Source organism: Dendrobates tinctorius, unplaced genomic scaffold, assembly GCF_039654945.1.
Source record: "Dendrobates tinctorius isolate UK_male_01 unplaced genomic scaffold, ASM3965494v1 ptg000180l, whole genome shotgun sequence".
Lineage (NCBI taxonomy): Eukaryota > Metazoa > Chordata > Amphibia > Anura > Dendrobatidae > Dendrobates > Dendrobates tinctorius.
Window position 1 is genome coordinate 2,733,526 of NW_027361847.1, and position 22,506 is coordinate 2,756,031.

At 45.2% G+C, this 22,506-nt stretch overlaps 1 protein-coding gene across 2 annotated transcripts in view; it reads left to right on the plus strand.

Annotated features, from left to right (window-relative positions):
- LOC141054892 (uncharacterized) overlaps positions 1–18,521 on the plus strand; it is a 63,577-nt gene extending 45,056 nt beyond the window's left edge. For both annotated transcript variants that reach the window (XM_073551785.1, XM_073551786.1), the window contains one exon: positions 17,265–18,521. In XM_073551785.1, coding sequence (XP_073407886.1) covers positions 17,265–18,466 — 1,202 coding nt within the window. In that variant the 3' untranslated portion in view covers positions 18,467–18,521. The remainder of the gene's footprint in view (positions 1–17,264) is intronic.
- Positions 18,522–22,506: the final 3,985 nt, after the last annotated feature.

Here is a 22,506-nt window from a genome sequence, read left to right on the forward strand (position 1 = left end):
TTGCTGACTGACTAAATACTTTTTTGCCCCACTGTATGGGGTATTGCCACGTTCAGCAGAAATTGTGTAATAAATGATGTGGTCATTTTTACCCTTTTTATCCTTGTGAAAATGAAAAACTTTTGGCCAAAACATCATTTGATGGGGGGATTCATTTGTAACCCCTTCAAGACCTTGGAGGTTTTTGTTTTTCTGTTTCCGTTTTTTGTTCCCTGTTTTCCCAGAGCAATAACTGTTTTAAATTTTTTTGGTCTATATGTCCATGTGAGGGCTTGTTATTTGCAAGATGAGTTTTACTTTTGACCTACATCATTGGTTTTACCATATTGTGTACTGGAAAACGGGAAAAAAAATACGAAGTGTGGTGAAATTTCAAAAAAAGTGCAATTAACCAATTGCTTTCTTTTTTTTTTTTTTTTTTAGAGCATGTTCCCTAAATGATGAAAATGACCAGCCACTATGATTCTCCAGGTCATTATGAGTTCGAAGCCTTTCTCTGTGTAGCAGAAATGCTCATCTGCTATGAGGGCCGTCCACAGGGTGTTTCTCATAGCAATCCGACATTGACAACAGGGGTCCCCTGCAGACCCCAGGTTGTCGTGCCAACCCATCGGCGGGGGTTTTGATGCGCTTCTGGTGCAAGCATGATGTCAGGTTAACAACAGCATTTCATATGTTAACAGTCGTGTCTGGATCACAATTTCACCCCCTGCTGTTATGGGCACATGTCAGCTGGTGAAATCAGCAGACATGTGCCAGATAACAAGCAGGCTCAGCGCTGGACCTCCCATGAGGGCGGGGACACATCCTATGATGTACCTGTACATCATAAGTTGTCAAGGGGTTAATTTTCACAGTTCAATGTCTTATAATTTTGTGAAGCACCTGTGGCTTAAAAATGCTCACCATATTTTTACATAAATTATTATTATTTATATAGCGCCATTAATTCCATGGTGCTGTACATGGGAAGGGGTTACATACAAGTTTATCGTTAACAGTAAACAAATTTACAATGATAGACTGGTACAGAGGGGAGGGGACCCTGTCCTTGCGGACTTACATTCTATGGGATAATGGGGAAGAGACAGAAGGTCGGGGGTGCAGCAGCTCTGGTGATGAGGCGGCAGCTCAGGTGGTGGTGAAGCAGCAGAGTGGTCATTGCAGGCTGTAAGCTTTCCTGAAAAGATGGGTTTTCAGGTTCCGTTTGAAGGATCCGAGGGTGGTGGATAATCGGACGTGTTGAGGCATGGCATTCCAGAGGATAGGGGATATTCGGGAGAAGTCTTGGAGGCGGTTGTGTGAAGAACGAATAAGTGTGGAGGAGAGGAGGAGGTCTTGGGAGGATCAAAGATTACGTAAGGGAAGATATTAGGAGATTAGTTCAGTGATATAGGGAGGGGGGGACAGGTTGTGGATGTTTTTGTAGGTCAGTGTTGTGTTAGTAGTTTGAACTGGATTCGTTGGTGAATTGGGAGCCAATGGAGGGATTTGCAGAGGTGAGAGACAGGGAAGTAGGGAGGAGAGAGGTGGATTAGTCGGGCAGCAGAATTGAGGACAGACTGGAGTGGTGCAAGAGAGTTAGCAGGGAGGCTACAGAGGAGAGTGTTGCAGTAGTCAAGGTGGGAGATGATGAGGGCATGTACAAGAGTTTTAGTAGATTGAGGACTGAGGAAGGGACGGATTCTGGAAATATTTTTGAGTTGAAGGTGGCAAGAGATTGGACTTGGGGGGTGTAGTTTCCAAACTGGGGTCATTTGTGGGGGTAGACCAGGGGCTCTGCAAAAGCGACATGGCGTCCGCTACCTATTTCAAACGTTTTTACACTCCAAATGTGCCCAAACAATACCCCCCACACACACATGGGGCATCTGCATACTCTGGAGTAAGTGCACAACAGATTGTATGCTCCATTTTCTCCTGTTACCCTTGTGAAAATGAAAACTTTTGGGCTAAAGCAACATTTTTGTAGGAAAAAGTTACATTTTCATTTTTCCTACCAAATTGAACACTGCTTTAATTCCTGTGAAGCACCTGATGGTTAATAAGCTTATTGAATGTGGTTTTCAGCACTTTGAGAGGTGCAGTTTTTTGAATGGTGTCACTTTGGGTATTTTCTGTCACATAGGCCCCTCAAAGTCACTTCAGATATGATGTGGTCCCTAAAACAAAATAATTGGTTTTGAAAACTTTGTTAGAAAAATGACAAATTACTGATGAAATGTTAAGCCTTATAACTTCCTGACAAAAAGTTAAAGTATGTTTTAAAAATGATGCTGATGTAAAGTAAACATGTGGAAAATGTTATTTCTTAACTATTTTTGGTGGTATAACTATCTGGATTAAGGGCATCAAAATTTAAAAGTTTGAAAACTGCAAAATACTCACATTTTTTGTCAAATTTGATATTTATATGGATAATGCAAATAATAATGACCAAAATTTACCACTAGCATGAAGTACAATATGGGTAACGAATGGAAGCAGAGGCAGAGATCGTGAAGTTCACATTCGTTTTTTATTTTTAAAGTGGAACCTCGGGACCACGGTCCGGGGGGCTCCGAAGGGGGCGTGACTAGTGAGCCCGGGGTACCCGTAGTAAAGCCCCTCAGACAGGACCAGAATGGAATACCCGGAGGACACAGGTGCTGCCTCTAGTTAGACCCCGGACACGTGGCAGCTGTCCCAGCGGGACTAAAAGGGATAACAGAAGTAATAGCAGAGTCCGTAATGAGTGAAGTCCTGAATCCGGGTAGTTGGTAAGTAGCTGGTTCCAGTGACCTTGACACAGTCCTCGGACTCGGATGGCTATTGGCGGAATGGGATGGCTTTCGCTCAGATGGTTGCAGATATAACCAGGAAGATCAGGATACTGATACTCTGTGGAGACAGATGGCATTAGAGAATGCACAGAGTGCAGACGCAGCGCAGACAGGTTAGCAAGAGAACTGGATGTAGCAATGATTGATACTCGTTGCTCCGGCGCTCTCCCTATGGAGGAAAGGCCAAAAACAGCAGCCAGTGCGCTGCCATTGGATAATTGCTCTTTTTGAAAAATGCACGCTGTCCCTTTAAGAAGGCAGGAGAACACGCAGGCGTGCCCTAATAGCTGTAGTTACAGATCTGCTGACAGGACGCCAGGAGGTGGAGGCAGGGGAGAGACCTGAATGCTGAGCAGCAGCATGAGACACACATGAAGCCGGCTGCTGCCTAAGGACAGCGTACGAGGCACGAGGTGAGTGCCCAGAACGGGGGGCAGCGGCAAACCTGGATGCAGCGCCAGGACGGGGACCAGGTGTAACAGAGGCAGGCCTGGGCGCCGTGCCAGGGCAGGGACCGGGTGTAACAGTATCCCCCTCTTTACACCCCCTCTTCTTCAAGCTTGCGTAAAATCTTTTAAGGAGAAGAGGAGCCTGAATGTTCTCTCTAGGCTCCCAAGATCTCTCCTCAGGACCAAAACCCTTCCAGTCCACCAGGTAGTAGGTCTTACCCCTTACTTTTTTCACGGCCAGGATGAAGGTCTGTGATGAAGTCCATCGCGATGTGTTGCCAGGGAGCGGACGGAATTGGAAGAGGCTGAAGCCTACCTGCAGGTAGGTGTTTGGCTGTCTTGTTAAGGGGACAGGAAGGACAGGCCGTGACGTACTCCTGGATGTCCTTAGCCATAGCAGACCACCAGTAGTATCGGGAGATGAGTTGCAGAGTCTTTCTCTGACCGGCGTGACCAGCCAACTTGGAGGAGTGACCACACCGAAAGACACGAGTACGTTCAGGAGCAGACACGAAAGTTTTCCCAGGGGAAGCCGGGTATGATCAGCAGAAGCGACAGCAACTAACCTTGAGGGTTCAATGATGTGCTGCGGTTCTTCTTCTTGATCCGGAAGTAGAAAGGCTCTGGAGAGTGCGTCTGCTTAGACATTTTTGTCAGCTGGGCGAAAATGAACAAAATTAAAGCGATAAAAAAACAAAGCCCAGCGACCTTGACGAGGATTCAGCCTTTGCGCAGTTTGGAGGTAAGCAAAGTTTTTGTGATCGGTGTATATGACTACCTGATGAAAGCTACTTCTAGAAGATGCCTCCACTCCTGCAGAGCCAATTTGATAGCCAACAGTTCCCCATCTCCAACGGAATAATTCCTTTCTGCGGAAGTAAAAACCTTGGAAAAAAACCCACAGGAGTTTATTCGCCCGGTGGACGATTTCTGGGTAAGTACGGCTCCCCCACCTACGGAGGAAGCATCAACCTCAAGAAAAAATTGTTCATTGGAGTTAGGACAATGAAGAACAGGTGCGACAGCACAGGCCTTTTTGAGAGAGACAAAAGCCTTAGCATCAGGAGGCCAATCCTTGGGATTTGTACCTTTCCGGGTCAGAGCTGAGATGGGCGCCACTCGGATGGAGAAGTTAGGATTGAATTGTCTGTAGTAGTTGGCGAAGCCCAGAAATCGCTATATGGCCTTCAGCCCAGACGGACGTGGCCACTTGAGTACAGCCAATACCTTCTCTGGATCCATTTTCAATCCTGTGGAGGAAACAGTGTAACCGAGGAAAGGCAAAGAGGATTGTTCAAAGAGGCACTTTTCAAACTTGGCATACAGTCTGTTCTCCCTGAGCCTCTGTAAGGCTAGGCGTACTTGCCTCTGGTGCGTGACCAAGTCAGTAGAAAAAATCATAATGTCGTCCAGATAGACAACAACACAGGTGTAAAGCAGATCCCTGAAAATGTCATTGACAAACTTGGAAAACAGCAGGTGCATTGCTTAGACCAAATGGCATTACCAGGTACTCGTAGTGACCATCACGGGTGTTGAAGGCTGTTTTCCATTCGTCTCCATCCCTGATTCAGATCAAGTTGTAGGCACCTCTGAGATCCAGCTTGGTGAAGATTTTGGCCCCTCGGAGACGGTCAAACAGTTCTGAAACTAGAGGCAAAGGGTACCTGTTTTTTACCATGATCTGGTTCAGTCCCCGGTAGTCGATACAGGGCCGCAAAGATCCGTCCTTTTTCTTCACGAAGAAGAATCCTGCTCCTGCCGGTGATGATGATTTTCGGATAAACCCTGTGGCCAAATTCTCCTGGATGTAGTCTGACATAGCCTGAGTCTCTGCCTGGGAAAGAGGGTAAACTCTCCCACGGGGAGATGTTCCAGGAAGATCTATTGGACAGTCATACGACCTGTGGAGGGGAAGTTTTTCAGCTTCCTTTTTCCCGAAGACATCAGAGAAGGACTAGTAGGCGGATAGTAATCCAGGCAGGGTAGCAGGTTGGACCGGGGGTGAAACTGGTTTAATCCGGGTTAAGCAACGGTCCAAGGGGTGAGACAAACCAGGGTACACATAAAAACGGATTCTTTCAGAATGCTTAAGACCTACTCGGAGTTCCACTGGCTCAGTCTGGAACTGGATGGGTTCAGTCAGTGGCTGGCCATCGACAGCGGTCACCCGCAACGGATTGGGAAGAGCCTGGACTGGTAAGCGGTAACGATCCACAAGCGTCTGCTGGATAAAACTCTCGGCGGCTCCGGAATCCAACAGACAGAGTCCAGAAAATTTTATTGCTCCGCAGGTCACGGAGACGGAGATCTGCAACGAAGGAGAGGAATATTCTCTACCTAGGGTGGCCTCTCCTACCGAGCCTAGGCACAGGAGCGGATCAGGTGTTCGGAACTACCACAATATAGACAGCTTCCGTCTTTGCAACGCGCCTCCTGGCGGCGGCTGGCCAGACTTACTCGAACTACCTCCATAGCTTTGGGAGAAGATGAGGTAGCCATCTTGGAAGAACTAGAGTCCAGGTGGTAGGACCTCTTGTCTCGCTTGATCTCCATGGATGGCTCCTGAAAACGCAGGTGATTCCGGGTCGCCAAGGAAATCAGGTCATCCAAGATGGTAGGCCTGTCCCGTCCCACCAGCTCATCCTTAATTTTTCCAGATAGGCCCTCCCAGAAGGTAGCCAGCAAGGCCTCATTGTTCCAGGATAATTCAGACGAGAGGGTGCGGAACTGAACAGCATACTGAGCCACCGTGAGGGTTCCTTGGCGTAAGCGAAGCAGGACAGAAGCGGTCAACGTCACCCGGCCAGGCTCATCGAAGGTCCTGCGAAAAGTCTCTAGGAAAGATTGAAGATCATTAACCAGCGGGTGTCCTCTCTCCCATAACTGGTTTAGCTAGGCGAGAGCTTCTCCTGCTAGATGTGAAATAATGAAGCCCACTTTGGTGCGGTGAGAAACAAACATGTGCCCCAAGATTTCGAAGTGTAGGGTACACTGGTTGAGAAAACCTCAAAACTGAGTGGGACCATGGAAGCAGGGAAGAGCCGGCAGGCGAGGACCCTTGCTTGCTGTGACAGCAGGTACCTGGGTGCTGGTAGGTGAACCAGGAGCAGCCGGGTTAAGCAGAAAATCCATGCAGGTGGACAGGTTACGTAGATAAGACGTGATCTTATCCTGTTGATCTTTTAAGCGGGTCACCTCTTGGCACAGCTCCATAGTCGGAGGCCTCTGGAGTCCAGCGGATTCCATGGCCGGAGCAATCTGTAACGAATGGAAGCGGATGCAGAGATGGTGAAGTTCACATTCGTTTTTTATTTTTAAAGTGGAACCTTGGGACCACGGTCCGTGGGGCTCCGAAGGGGGCGTGACTAGTGAGCCCCGGGTACCCGTAGTAAAGCCCCTCAGACAGGACAGAATGGAATACCCAGAGGACACAGGTGCTACCTCCAGTTAGACCCCGGACACGTGGCAGCTGTCCCAGCGGGACCTAAAGGAATAACAGAAGTAATAGCAGAGTCCGTAATGAGTCTGTTCCTGAATCCGGGTAGTTGGTAAGTAGCTGGTTCCAGTGACCTTGACACAGTCCTCGGACTCGGATGGCTGTTGGCGGAACGGGATGGTTTTCGCCCAGATGGTTGCAGATATAACCAGGAAGATCAAGATACTGATACTCTGATAGCATTAGAGAATGCACAGAGTGCAGACGCAGCGCAGACAGGTTAGCAAGAGAACCGGATGTAGCAATGATTGATACTCGTTGCTCCGGCGCTCTCCCAATGGAGGAGAGGCCAGAAATAGCAGCCAGTGTGCTGCCATTGGATAATTTCTCTTTTTGAAAAATGCACGCTGTCCCTTTAAGAAGGCAGGAGAGCACGCGGGCATGCCGTAATAGCTGTAGTTACAGATCTGCTGACAGGATGCCAGGAGGTGGAGGCAGGGGAGAGACCTGAATTCTGAGCAGCAGCATGAGAGACACACAGGAAGCCGGCTGCTGCCTAAGGAGAGTGTGCGAGGCACGAGGTGAGTGCCCAGAACGGGGGGAAGCAGCAGACCTAGACACAGCGCCAGGATGGGGACCAGGTGTAATACAGGCAGGCCTGTGCACTGCACCAGGACAGGGACCGGGTGTAACAATATGTCACAATAGACATTCTCAGAATCACTGGGATGTGTGGAAGCTCCAGAGTTATTACCACATAAAGTGACAGTGGCCAGAATTGTAAAAGGAGGCTTGACCATTTACTTACATAATGTACAAAGTGGCTTGATCCTGGAGGTGTTAATGTGCCTCCAGTGCTATTGCAGACGTCTAAAGTTTCCTATGCTGCCCTTAGGTATACTGAGGACATGATTCCAGTGGCTGGCGCTTGACTGCTCCTGGATGTAGGGCCACCTTTGTGATTAGTCACTCATTTGTATACAGTACTGAATTAAAATTCCATTTTAATTGCATGAACACTTTTCTACATTAAGGGCATGTTAGGAATCTTGCTACAAGAGTGAATGGCAATGGTGGTACATTGAAGGGGTAAATGACTGGTTCCTATAAGTTCTGTCTATTTGCTGACTAATCTATGTGACCTGTCACGACCCTGTTTTTGGGTGTCCCGGGACCAGGGGATCCTTCTCTGTCCCTAACCATAGGGACACCCTAGCTCTCTGTTCTCCAGATTACTTCTGAGGGTGAAGATGCCAGGGCCACGTACCTTGCCTTAGCTCCTGAATCTGCCCACAGTCTTTACCCTTCTCCCCTCTTGTGTGGGTGGGGGTAGTAGTGAACCATAATACAATAACAAAAGTAAGAACAGAACCAGTTGCATAATAATGCACGAGAAAGCATCGCCAACTGGCAAGCCTCCCAGCAAGAAAACCTCACCAACTCCAATAAATTATGGCATACCAGAGAAACAGGAGTACACGGTGAAAACAGAAGAAATTAATAAATGTAAATATTTATTGTACATACAAAATACATAGAGAGTATTACAAAGTAAGATAATCATAGTGCACCAAGGAACATGCAGGCAAGAAGAAGGAGCCACCCCTCTGACAACACAATCCTATATTAGTAAGCGCTTCGGTAAAGTGACCCGAAGAAATAAAGCATATAGGGCTATCTTAAAAAAAGGTGTATGACGAAAATTAGCAATGCAGCTTACCGGGATAAATGGGTGCCAGAGAGAGAGCCCCGCAGCCAGATGTCCGCCCCATGTCCTTGGTGCACTATGATTATCTTACTTTGTAATACTCTCTATGTATTTTGAATGTACAATAAATATATACATTTATTAATTTCTTCTGTTTTCACCGTGTACTCCTGTTTCTCTGGTATGCAATAACAAAAGTAACCAGGCAATACCAACCAGGGTAATGGAAAATATTGAACATACAAATGTACTCACACAAACAGGAAGTCATCGGTGAGTGGAGGATGGGGTAAAAAACAAAGTAGGAGAAGAGAGGGAATTATCATACACTGGAAACCTAGCAACAGTCACATATAAATCCACCAAACACCTTCTTCAATAACAGCCACCAACAACCTCTAGCCATGCATCATAAGCAACTCTGACATGAGTGATAGCCAGGACCCAGATTATATTCAAGAAGGGAGTGGCTAACAGTGCACAGCTGAGAGCCTTAGCTCCAGGAGCTCTCAACAGCAGATTAACTCCTGCACTACTAAAAGAAGCTTACACCATTTAATATGAAGGTGAAGTGCTTATAATCAGGGTGTTACAATTGCGTACGCAGCGTGGCTTACCAGCCAACACTCCCACGTTGTCTAACCATAAGGACGATGAGGTATGCGCCCCATGTGATTGTGGAATCTGAACCACAGAGGGGGACCCAGGCCTACCTTGACTAGGGAAGTGTAGTGACCGGGGTCTGTGGCAGCTGAGCTTGTATACAAGATGGCTATATGCAGGAATAAAAGACACCGCACAACTTCAGGTATGAAGAAACATAAAGTTTACTTAAATAAAGCAAAAAGACATCTAGACACCAGGTTCCTGATTACGCACATCACGAAGGGTACACATCTCAGGTTTACAGGCAAAGCAAGAGGTCATCACGGGTTGACGCAGTCCAGGGTCATCTGGCACGGGCATCCTAAGAGGACTTCTCACTTAGGCCTCAGGAGTGGCACAGGCACAGCAGGAGAACATCAGACATCAACTTCGGACTAGCTTCAGACGATAGCAAGAGGTCATCATGGGTTGCCGCAGTCCAGGGACATCTGGCACAGTCATCCCAGGAGGACCTCTCTGCCCACAGGAGAGGCACAGGCACAGCAGGAGAACATCAGACACCGACCTCAGGCAGGCTTCAGACGATGACAGGAGCCATCACGGGTAAGATCCCAGGGAACCAGCAGGACATCAGAATATAAGCAAGACACGGATAGCACATGTCCAGGAACATTGGCACTACAACTGGGCATTCGCTGGTCAGGTCCAGGATTCACTGGGGGGACTCACCGGGGAACAAAGCTGGAGACTCCCGAGAACCACGGAGGAGGAATCCATCCAGGAACATGAGCGGGACTGACACGAGCACAAATTGGACCACCAGTACAACGGACTGGACATCTGGACACAGGCTGGACGTCGGGTCACGGATGGGACATCAGGATTCGGGTAGGACATCAGGACACAGGCAGGTCATCTGGACATCAGGGCACAAGCCGGACATCAGGTCACAGGCGGACTTCTGGATATCAGGACATCGGGGACAAGGCGGACATCAGGTCTCAGGTAGAACATCAGAACTCGGATCTCAGAACACTGGCATCGGACTCTGGACATCAGGCACCCGAACATGAGGCTGCAGTCATCAGGCTCTGGATATCTGGCAGTGATTGGCAGGCTCCGGGCATCAGGCAGTGAAGGATAGGATCCAGACATCTGGCGGAGGACGTCCGGCACCGGACATCTGGGAGCGGTCATCAGACACCGGACATCAGGCCATGATCATCAGGCTCCGTACAACAGGCCACGGTTGTCAGACTCCAGACATCTGGCAGTGACCTAAAAAGGAACTCAAGCAGTCTGGTGTAAGCACCGTGCGGTTGGACTGGAGCTGGCTGGGGATTAAACACCGGACTCCAACTTCCAAGATAAACCCAGGTATATTCACGGAAAGTCGATTAGAAAAAAGTCACAGTCACTGGGTACAGGGTTCAAGACACAGAAGGACTTCAGGAAAAACACGCAGCAGTAATCAGGACAAGAACTCTAGTACCAACACATAAACAGGGCAAGTCCAGGAACACAAACATCAGCTGTCCCAAAGCTGATAACAGACTGAACAGAAGCGGATCTGGGTACTCTGCCCCCAGAGCAGGCGGAAAAACAAACCAGCTTTCCTGGAACTGAACACAGGCAGGACAGGAGCTGAACACTAAACGCACAAGGTGAAACTTAATGCAAAGCTCTGGCAACGCCCCAAAGGGTAGGGAAACTTTATATATGAGCTGCCCCACAACAACAATTCAAGCACACACCCATTCCTCATAAAAACGGGAGGTGTGGTCGCACGCACACTAAGCACAGCCAGAAACAAATCAGCATAGCAAAGGACACCTGAATACACGTGGTAAGTCATGCACAACTACAGAGGACCTTGCAACCCACGGGTAGCTTCCACAGCGGCAGCCAGTGACCGCACATGCGGGTGGTCATGCAGCGCAGAGGAGACACATGTACGGCTATGCAGCAGAGTCAGGAACTCAGCAGCATCCCTACAGGTAACTGACAACAGCATTCCAGCTCATTATGGGGAAAGGAGTGAAGGGTTAAACCAGAAATATTATTTATTTATATAGCACCATTGATTCCATGGTGCTGTACATGAGAAGGGGTTACATACAAATTGCAGATATCATTTACAGTAAACAAACTAACAATGACAGACTGATACAGAGGGGAGAGAGGACCTTGCCCTTTCAGGCTTACATGCTACAGGATGGTGGGAAAGGAGACAGTATGTTGGTGGGTTGCAGCAGTTCCGGTGTTGGTTGAGGTGATATCACCGGTAGTGGTGAGAGAAAAAGAGGTAGCAGGGTCATTGCAGGCTGTAGGCTTTCTTGAAGAGGTGGGTTTTCAGGTTCCGTCTGAAGAATCCAAATGTGGTTGATAGTCGGACTTGTTGGGCAAAGAATTCCAGAGAATAGAATCATAGAATCGTAGAGTTGGAAGGGACCTCCTGGGCCATCTGGTCCAACCCCCTGCTCAAAGCAGGATTCGCTAAATCATCCCAGTCAGATGTCTGTCCAGCCTCTGTTTGAAGACTTCCATTGAAGGAGAACTCACCACTTCTCGTGGCAGCCTGTTCCACTCATTGATCACTCTAACTGTCAAAAAGTTTTTTCTAATATCTAATCTGTGTCTCCTCCCATTCAGTTTCATCCCATTGCTTCTAGTCTTTCCTTGTGCAAATGAGAATAAAGTTGATCCTTCTACAATGTGACAGCCCTTTAGATATTTGTAGACAGCAATTAAGTCTCCTCTCAGTCTTCTCTTTTGCAAACTAAACATTCCCAAATCCTGCAACCTTTCCTCATAAGACAGGGTTTGCAGACCGGTCACCATTCTGGTCGCTCTTTTCTGAACTTGCTCCAGTTTGTTGATGTCTTTTTTAAAATGTGGTGCCCAAAACTGGACACAATATTCCAGATGAGGTCTGACCAAAGAGGAGTAGAGGGAAATAATGACTTCACGTGATCTAGACTGTATGCTTCTGTTAATACATCCTAGAACTGCATTTGCCTTTTTTGCTGCTGCATCACACTGTTGACTCATATTCAGTCTGTGATCTATTAGTATACCCAAGTCTTTTTCACATGTGCTGTCACTTAGCCCTATTCCTCCCATTCTATATATGCTTTTTTCATTTTTATTGCCCAGATGTAGTACTTTGCATTTCTCCCTGTTAAAAACCATTCTGTTAGTTACTGCCCACTTCTCCAGTTTATTTAAATCTTTTTGAATCCTCTCTCTCTCTTCTCTAGTATTAGCTATCCCTCCTAGCTTTGTGTCATCAGCAAATTTAATCAGTTTACCCTCAATTCCTTCATCTAAATCGTTGATAAAGATGTTGAACAATACAGGGCCCAGGACAGAGCCCTGTGGTACCCCACTTGAGACATTCTTCCAACTGGATGTGCAGCCATTTACGACCACTCTTTGGGTCCGATCACTAAGCCAGTTATGAATCCACCTAACAGTTGCCTTGTCCATTCCATACTTAGTCATTTTTTCAATAAGGATTGTATGAGAGACTTTGTCAAATGCTTTGCTGAAGTCAAGATATACTATATCTACAGCATTTCCTTGATCCACCCAATCAGTGATACCGTCATAGAAGGAAATTAAGTTAGTCTGACATGACTTATTAGTTACAAACCCATGCTGACTCTGTTTGATCACTTCATTCTTATCCAGGTATTGACTTACATGTTGTTTAATAATTTGTTCAAAGATCTTTCCTGGTATAGAAGTCAGACTCACCGGCCTATAGTTGCCTGGGTCCACCTTCTTCCCCTTTTTGAAGATAGGAACAACATTTGCTCTTCTCCAGTCTTCTGGCACTTCTCCTGTTCTCCAAGAATTTTCAAAGATTATGGAGAGTGGTTCAGAAATTTCTTCTGCTATCTCCTTCAGTACTCTGGGGTGTAATTCATCTGGACCTGGAGACTTGAATTCATTTAGGTTAGCTAAGTGTTTCCTCACTATCTTTCTGTTTATGGATATCCTGGATTCTTCTATTCCCTTAATAGGACAGTGAATAACAGTTGGTGTTACATTTCCTTTCTGAGAGAAAACAGATGCAAAATAGGAATTTAAAAGTTCAGCCTTCTCAACATCCTGTCTTACCATTTCATCATTTTCATCCTGTAAAAATCCTATAGCATCTTTGACTTTTCTTTTACTTTTGACATATCCCCAAAATCCTTTATTATTGCTTTTGACATCTCTTGCAAGCCTCAATTCATTTTCAGCTTTAGCTAATCTGATTTGTGCCCTGCAGATTCTGCAGACAGCATTATATTCTTCTTTAGATATGCCTCCCTCTTTCCATTTTATAAACATTTTTTTCTTCCTTTTTAGCATGTGCTTAAGTTCTGTGTTCACCCATCCTGGTTTCCTTAAATACTTCCTATTCTTCCCTCTTTTCGGAATTGTTAACAACTGTGCTTTGAGAATTTCATTTTTCAAGATTTCCCATCCTTCCTGGACATTTTTGTCTTTAAGGATATCCAGCCATTGGATCCCTCCAATTATCTTTCTGAATCCCTTAAAATCTGCCTTTCTGAAATCTAACCTTGACGTCTGAGTCTTCACAGGTCTTCCGCCTCTAGTTATCCAAAATTCTAAAATAGCATGGTCGCTACCTCCTAGGGTTCCAGCCACTTTTACCTCCTCAACCATTTCCTCCCTGTTTATAAGGATTAGATCCAAGGTAGCAGTTCCCCTTGTTTTCTCCCCTACCTTTTGGAAGATAAAGTTGTCAGCAAGAGAGGATAAGAATTTCCTTGACCTGTTAGTTTTTCCTGAGAGAGATTCCCAACAAATGTCTGGATAGTTGAAATCTCCCATGACAACTATGTCATATTTTTTGGAGAACTTGGCCATTTGATGCATAAAGAGTTCATCCATATCTTCAGCTTGCACAGGCGGCCTGTAGTAAATGCCTACAATGGTGTCCTTTCCATTGTTCTGTCCTTGTATTCTTACCCAAACAGTTTCCACAGAACTCCCAGTCTCTGAAGCTTCAATCTCTGTGCAGATATATGCGTTTCTAACATACAATGCAACACCCCCTCCTCGTTTATCAAGTCTGTTTCTTGCAAATAAGTTGTATCCTTCTAGTCTTGTATTCCAATCATGTGTATCGTCCCACCAAGTTTCAGTGATTCCAATGACATCATATTTCTTTTCCTGTGTTAGTAGTTCCAATTCTCCTTGTTTGTTGCCCATGCTTTGTGCATTAGTATAGAAACATTTTAGTTTGTGATTGGTTTCTCTTTCTCCAATGTTTTTATTAATTAGATTCTTTTGTCTTTGTTCTTCCTTTCCACTTCTATTAGCAGAGTTCTCAATAGCATTTGTCAGGTGTATGGCTTTTTCTGGTCTTTTGCTTCCCTTCCCATGTTGTTCTAGTTTAAAGCTCTCCTTACAAGTGTAGCAAGGCGACTTCCAAATACATGCTTTCCAGTCTTCGTAAGGTGCACCCCATCTCTAGCAAGTAGTCCATCGTATAAGTAGTTCACTCCGTGATCCAGAAATCCAAATCGTTGCTGACGGCACCATCGACGTAGCCAGTTGTTCACCTGCAGAATCTTATTCCACCTCCTTGTTCCATGGCCATCCACTGGGAGGATGGAAGAGAAGACCACCTGCGCTCCCAGTTCTTTCACTTTCTTGCCTAAGTCTTCAAAGTCTCTGCAGATGGTTTCCAGGTCGTTTCTTGCGGTGTCATTTGTCCCCACATGTAGTAGCAGGAATGGGTAGTCATCTGTAGGTCTGAAGAGTCCTGATATCCTGTCAGACACATCTTTAATTTTTGCACCTGGAATACAGCACATTTCTCGAAGTTATATCCGGTCTGCAGATAGCGGCCTCTGTTCCTCTCAACAGGGAATCCCCCATGACCACCACTCTCCGTTTCTTCTTCACATCATTTTTCTTTCTCCATCCAGGAGGACTCTGAAGGCGTACAAGGTTGCTGTTTGGTGGCAAAGTCTTATCCTGATGTATTTCTTCATCATTTTCCTGCGTGAGAGCCTGGTACTGGTTTCTGAGCAGTATGGGTGCTGACTGCCTCCTGATCCTCCTGCTTCTCTGGGTCACATGTCTCCATTCCTCTGTTTCTTCAGGTGCACTTCGAATTTCTTCTCTTTCTGTAACATGAAGAGATAATTCTGCTCTGTCCAAGAACTCTTCACCTTCCTTAATGATCTTCAACGTAGCCAACCTCTCTTCGAGATTTTGCAACTTTTCCTCCAACAGGGACACAAGCTTGCATTTGTGGCATGTGAAGTTTGGCTTTCCACTGGTAAGTCTGTGAACATGTAGCAAGAAATGCAGCTCACCAAATGGCTCCTGGCCTCTTCCATCTTGAGATTTCTTAAAAACGATGAAAGATGAGCCAAAATTCTCCTCAAGACTCTTCCCCTGGTTTTCCGATTTCCTCTTTTCAGCTGCAACGGCCAAAACCCAGTGATCGTTGAGCTCGCGGAGACTCTTCACTTATCCCAGAAGGCACTGGGAATATGCAAATGATCTCCTCAAGACTCTTCCCCTGGTTTATAGGGGCAGTTCGGGAGAAGTCTTGGAGGCGGCTGGGTGAGGAGCGAATAAGTGTGGAGGGGAGGAGGTGGTCTTGATAGGAGCGTAGATTAGTTTAGAGACATATGGGGGAGACAGGTTATGGATGGCCTTGTAGGTCAGTATTAGTAATTTGAACTGGATGAGCTGAGGGAATGGGAGCCAGTGAAGAGATTTGCAGAGGGGAGAAGCGGAGGAGTAGTGAGAGAGATGAATTAGTCGGGTAGCAGAGTTAAGGATGGACTGGAGAGGTGCGAGGGTGTTAGCAGGGAGACCACAGAGAAGGATGTTGCAGTAGTCGAGGCGGGAGATGATGAGGGCATGCACAAGCATTTTAGTAGATTGAGGGTTGAGGAAAGGACGGATTCTGGAAATATTTTTGAGCTGGATGTGACAGGAGGTAGAAAGAGCTTGGATGTGCGGTTTGAAGGACAGGGCAGAGTCAAAGGTTACTCTGAGGCAGCGGACTTCCGGTACTGGGGAAAGTGTGATGTCATTAATTGTTATAGCTAGGTCAGGTAAGGAAGATCTGTGAGATGGAGATGAGTTCAGATTTGTCCACATTGAGTTTGAGGAAGCGAGAGGAAAGGGAGGAGGATATGGCTGATAGACACTCTGGGATTCTGGACAGCAGAGAGGTGACGTCTGGGCCAGAGCGGTAGATCTGAGTGTCATCAGCATAAAGGTGGTACTGGAATCTGTGGGACTTTAGGAGTTGCCCCAGACCAAGTGTATAGATTGAGAAGAGTAGGGGTCCGAAAACAGCCTTGGGGGACTCCCAACAGAGAAAGGGTGTGATGAGGAGGTGGTGTGGTAGTGAGAGACGCTGAATGTGCAGTTGGAAAGGTATGAGGAGATCCAGGATAGGGCAAGGCCTTTGATGCCGAAAGAGGAGAGGATCTGTAGTAGGAGGCAGTGGTCAACTGTCGAATGCAGAGGACAGGTTTAGGAGCAGGAGTATAGAGTATTGTCCATTTGATTTGGCTGTAAGTAGGTCTTTAGTAATTTTGGTCAGGGCTGTCTCAGTGGAGTGATGGGGGCGGAAACCAGATTGTAGATTGTCAAAGAGTGCAGAGTAACGCCGGTTAAACAGAGTACAAATACAGCGGCGTTACACCGTGCAGGAATAGAAGTCAGACACTGCAGTCTTCTGGCTTCTCTCAGTCGCAGTCAACACATGAACACAACCCCTGACTTGTGTCATTGTCACCAATTTATAAGTGTTGTTCACTTTACCCATCATTGTGCTAATATTATGTGAAATAAAAAACAAAGGTATGAACTGGGATCTAGACTGGTGTGCATGCAGCACGTTCACACTGGCCACTGAACAGAAAAAAAAAACAAAGACAGAAATATAATGATTGAACACCCTGAAGTAAATAAATAGCAATAGTGCATCAAAATAATGTAGGGGACTTAGCTAACATGTTTTTGTTAAAAAAAAAAAATGCAAAAGCCATCCCACCAAATCACGGTGACCGTAATTTGGACAGTCCTAATTCTAATATTAAAAATGATACCGTTTGTCAAGTGGCATGTCGTTGTCTTCCTTATTATGGGTCTTTTCACTGACTGGTGTTTTTATTGTAGTCTCCATAAAATATATTTAGAAATCTCTTTAGTTGTAGATTTGATGTGATTTTTTTTCATCCTCGTAGAAAATCCTTGTGAGAATAACGGTTTATCACTCAGTTGTAAAAAAGAAGATCTCAGGAAGCCCTCTAATGGAGAAAACCTTATTACCCTGCATGGACCTCCTGGACTTCACAGTACTTCACTTTTTTATAATCCTCCTAATCATGAGGAACCCTCTCCTGAGCAATCTCACATTGTTACCACAATTTCAGTTCAAAAAGTGGATACAAGATTTCAGTGTGACAAGGAGCTTACTAAACACTCAGATTTTTTAACACAAAGAAAACACAAAGGAGAGAAGCCATACTCCTGTCCAGAATGTGGGAAATGCTTTACAGATAAATCAAAATTTGTTATACATGAGAGAATTCACACAAGAGAAAAGCCATTTTCATGTTCCGAATGTGGGAAATGTTTTTTCTATAAATCAGATCTTGCTACACATGAGAGATTTCACACAGGAGAAAAGCCATTTTCATGTTCGGAATGTGGGAAGTCTTTCACGGTTAAAACACATCTTAATGTACATCAGAGAATTCATACAGGAGAGAAGCCGTATTCATGTTCGGAATGTGGAAAGTCCTTCAGATTAAAAGGGGATCTTATTAGACATCAGAGAATTCACACAGGAGAAAAGCCATATTCATGTTCGGAATGTGGGAAGTCATTCACATCTAAATGGGATCTTATTATACATCAGAGAATTCACACAGGAGAGAAGCCGTATTCATGTTCGGAATGTGGTAAATCCTACACAGATAAAGGGTATTTTATTACCCATCAGAGAATTCACACAGGAGAAAAACCATTTTCATGTTCACTATGTGGGAAGTCCTTCACAGATAAAAGGATTCTTAGTAAACATCAGAGCATTCATACTGGAGAGCATTCATGTTCAGAATGTGGGAAATGTTTTCGAGATAATTCAGTGCTTGTTAGACATCAGAGAATTCACACAGGAGAAAAGCCATTTTTATGTTCACATTGTGGGAAGTCCTTCACAGATAAAGGGAATCTAATTAGACATCAGAAAATTCACACAGGAGAGAAGCCGTATTCATGTTCATTCTGTGAGAAATGCTTTACAGATAAATCAAGTCTTATGGAACATGAGAAAAGTCATAGAGAAGAGAAGCCGTATTCATGTTCAGAATGTGGGAAATCTTTTAAGTATAAATCATGTCTTGTAAAACACAAGAGAAAGCATGCAGGAAATAAACTGTAATTATGTTCTGTGTTTTATAAATGTTAATAAACATTGCTCAGCATAAATGAGTACACCCCTTTGATCAGTAAGATTTTAATTAATATCTCAGTAAACACAAGAAAAATTTCTAAAATTTTGTCAACGCTGAGTTTCATAGAACATTTTTTTGGACTAAGAATATAATAGGTTAATAATATAAATTTAATTACAAAATCTTCAGTTTTACTCAAATTAGTTGTTTCCAAAATTAGTGCACCCCAAAAGCTGCATCTAGCATTTTGTAGGGTTTCCATGATTTTTAAGCACAACACCAAGTCTTTCAAGGCCTGGAATTTATAAGTTGGTGATATAATACACAATCTGTCTTTTCCTTCTTCAAGAACGAGCTCTCTTAGAGTCTGGATGCTGAATGGAAAGTGTTGATGACTTGTCTCTTCAGGATTCACCATAGGTGTGTGGTTGGTTTGAGATCAGGAGACACTTGGCCAATGACTCACTTTCACCCTGTTCTTCAGAAATTCAACAGTGGTCTTAGATGTGTGTTTTGGATTATTGTCATGTTGGAGAACTGCAGGTCTACCAAGGGCACAGAGTGATGGCAGCATCTTCTCTTTCACTGTAGAGCAGGACAACTGAGAATTCATGATGGCATCAATGAACGTAGCTCCTGACACCAGCAGCGCTCATGCAGCCACACAGGTCACTGCCACCAACATCTTTAATGTAGGTACCATACATTTCTCAATGTATTCCTCACCTTTACAATGTCATACAGTTTTGAAGCCATCAGTTCCAAAAAAACATTTATTTTGATTTTCTCACTCCAGAGTCCCAGGAGTCTTCATATTTATTATGTGTTGTGGAGCTGAGAACGTCCCTAATGTGTCCCCAACGCGGAGACTTAAGGTTCTGACCGTGCTCCCCACATATTGCAGAGGGCAAGCTTCACACTGCATGATGTCTGACGTGTGGAGCTACAACTAATGAGACGTCCAATATTATATTATTCTGGTTAGTAGATGAAACTTTTGCTTTGGGCACATACTTGCACAAAAAACATTTAGGTCTACCACATCCAATAAAACCTATATTATTTGTCACCCACATGTCGGCTGACTTTCTTGTTGAGATATAAGCTAGGAGAAATGATGTTACCGGTAATAACGTGTCACGCTGTGACTGTCTTTGGTAATGAAGGGGGACCTCACACTGGAACTGGGACCTTATCTATCCCTGTCCCGGGGGACTTTTGAAGGTAGAGAGGCCCGACTCCGACCTTACTGTGCTCCTATTAACCCCTGATCTGTCCCCTCCCCCACCCCATGAGGCCTGGGACAAAAATATAAGGTAAATAAGACAAAGGCAAAACAGAGATAACAAAGCAACAAACACCAAAGGGAAAGAGGTATTACGGTAATGCCACTCATCTACTTACAGACGTAGACACAGGAACGTTTCTTCTGCGGGTTTATTCAAACACGGCATAATCCAGGCCAAGTTTCAATAACACAACCATGGCCTTTTCTGGCAAAACGGAAAAACAAACGATAATGTGTAGTACAGTCCGTATACCTGCAGTGATCCACCTGCTCAGGGTACAAGCAACAGCGTCCAGCACAGTTGCACATAAACACTTCTCTGGAGCTTCCTGCCCCAGATCCACAGACAGGGAAAATAAACTCAGTGGTCAGGCATTTTACTTGTCGAACCCAGCTTTGGGGAGGAGATATGGTGCGTGGCCATCCCGCCCATCTCTTACAGCCACTCACAAAAAAGCCCAACCTGTCATGGCTGATTAACCCCTCTCAGCACATAACATGCTGGAGCAAAAGTTCAGCAAAATCTCCAGTAACAACAACGAACTATTCAGCACAGCGACTCCAAGCTGCTAAGAAGCAAAGATTAAAATTGTCAACAGAGACGGTCTGGCCAGGTTTTATAGGGAGAAGTAATGACCAGACCAGAAGAAGCAGATGATGGAGCTGCAAGTTTCTAACCTGCATAGAAAGGGTCATTAACTTCTACAGCACCAAAGGAACCCAAATTTATTTAATATGGGACACAAACTCACAGGCTATATGGAAGATCTGTGATTCACAATATGTAGTGACCTTCTAACCCCAAATCTCTCAGTAGGACGTGACACACTCGTGACAGTAACCCCCTTTGCATGAGAAGCCACAGGACTCTTGGGGTCATGTTTATCCGGATGGGCCAAATTAAAAGATAGTATCAACCTACTAGCATTAACCTCAGATTCTGACACCCACATCCTCTCCTCCAGGCCATACCCCTTCTAATGTACAGAATAGTGAATCATATGGGAATCAATGATTTTTGCTACCTGACATTCTAAATTGCCATCAACCATAACCGGTGGCGGCCGTAAAGGTGACAGTTCCACAGACGCAACAAATTTTTTCAGCAAAGACCTATGAAAAATATGGCTCTTGAGAGTCGAATGAAGCTTGAGACGAAAAGCTACAGGGTTGACTACAGTGACCACCTTATAAGGACCAATAAAGCTAGGACCTAATTTCCAAGAAGGAACTTTCAGTTTAATATTTTTGTGGACAGCCATACTAAATCATTCACCCCAAAGTCCGGACCTGACAATCATCTCTTGTCAGCCTTACGTTTGTATTTGTCCCCCGTGACCTTTAAATTATTCTGAACCCCTTCCCTTACCGATCAGAGCGATGAAGGAAATTGTTCCTCCTCAGGAACCCCCGAAGACTCATCTTTACTGAAGGTACAGAATTGTGGATGGATGGAAGCCATATGTACCTGACGATGCTTGAGATTGGGCAAGTGGATCAAAATATTGTCATGATAAACTACTCCAATCTACCCACAAGGTGATGAAATATGTCATTAAAGAAATACAGGAAGGGGAGGGTTTGATCTCAGCGCACCGGCCAGGTAAAATCAAAAATGTATTTATTCAATAATTAGAAAACAGGAAAGTAAAAACAACCTGAAGCATTTCTGGTGAGGTAAGCGCCCTTAGTCATTGTCACGATCCCACCGCTGACACCGGTATGTCACAGACGGAGGGACGCGACGCACTGTTGACACGGCTATCACATGCACAGGGGGGCTTATCTTAGTTATCCCACCTCTGCCACAATGTGATAAAAACAGCAAGCTAGTCTTGCCCTAACAATTTATCGCAGGGGGGGTTATTTTGGATGTCCCAGTACTGCCAGCAATACTTCACGAACTGCAGGGATGTTGTATCGTATATCCCACTTTCAGTTCCACTTTGGAACTCGCAGCTCTCTGGCACCCCCCTTACCCTCAGGTCAGTCAGGGAACTACACCTGGGATAATTAGTCGCCGGCTGCTTCAGTAAGGACTGGCCACCCGGCATGCTGCAGTGAGGGAATTATAAAATGCTCTGGCCGCAGCAACCCAATTAGCTTATAAAATCCCTTTCCGTCACAGCCAGCAGTATCCGGGACCCAGACCACACTTCGCCGCCACCAGCTCCAGATTTCTCTGCTTAAGATTTAAACTTAATAGAGGGGTTCGAAGCCAACCCGAATCAGTAGAGTCATTATTTTAAAGGCACGTAAATTTGTTTCTAGAGCATGGAGACAGACTAAAAAAGTTATAATTTATTCTCAAAAGGCGGGCAGTGATTACAGAGATAAAAGATTTTACAAAGTTGAGACATTAGATATGTACAATGCAAATATAAAATAAACGGGTTTAAAAAACAGATTAATGCTTACATTTGCTTATATGGTCTTAGGCTAACCATGTGGGGAGGCGGGGCCAGACGTCTCCCTGCATTTGGGATCTATCAGCATGGAATCTCCAGCTAGAAGGACCTCCCAACTGAGTGATTGTACTCTGTTATGAATAGGTCACCAAGGAGGATGGCAGGAATAGGCTAGGCCACCAGGAAACCAGAAAAGTTGGTAACTTAGTGGATTGCAGACCCCTAATCCTAACAACACAACTAGCAGCCGTGGGGCGTACCTACGATGCCCTAGACGCCTCGGCACAGCCGGAGCGCTAACTAAGCCTAAAGCAAGAAAGGTGAAATCTAA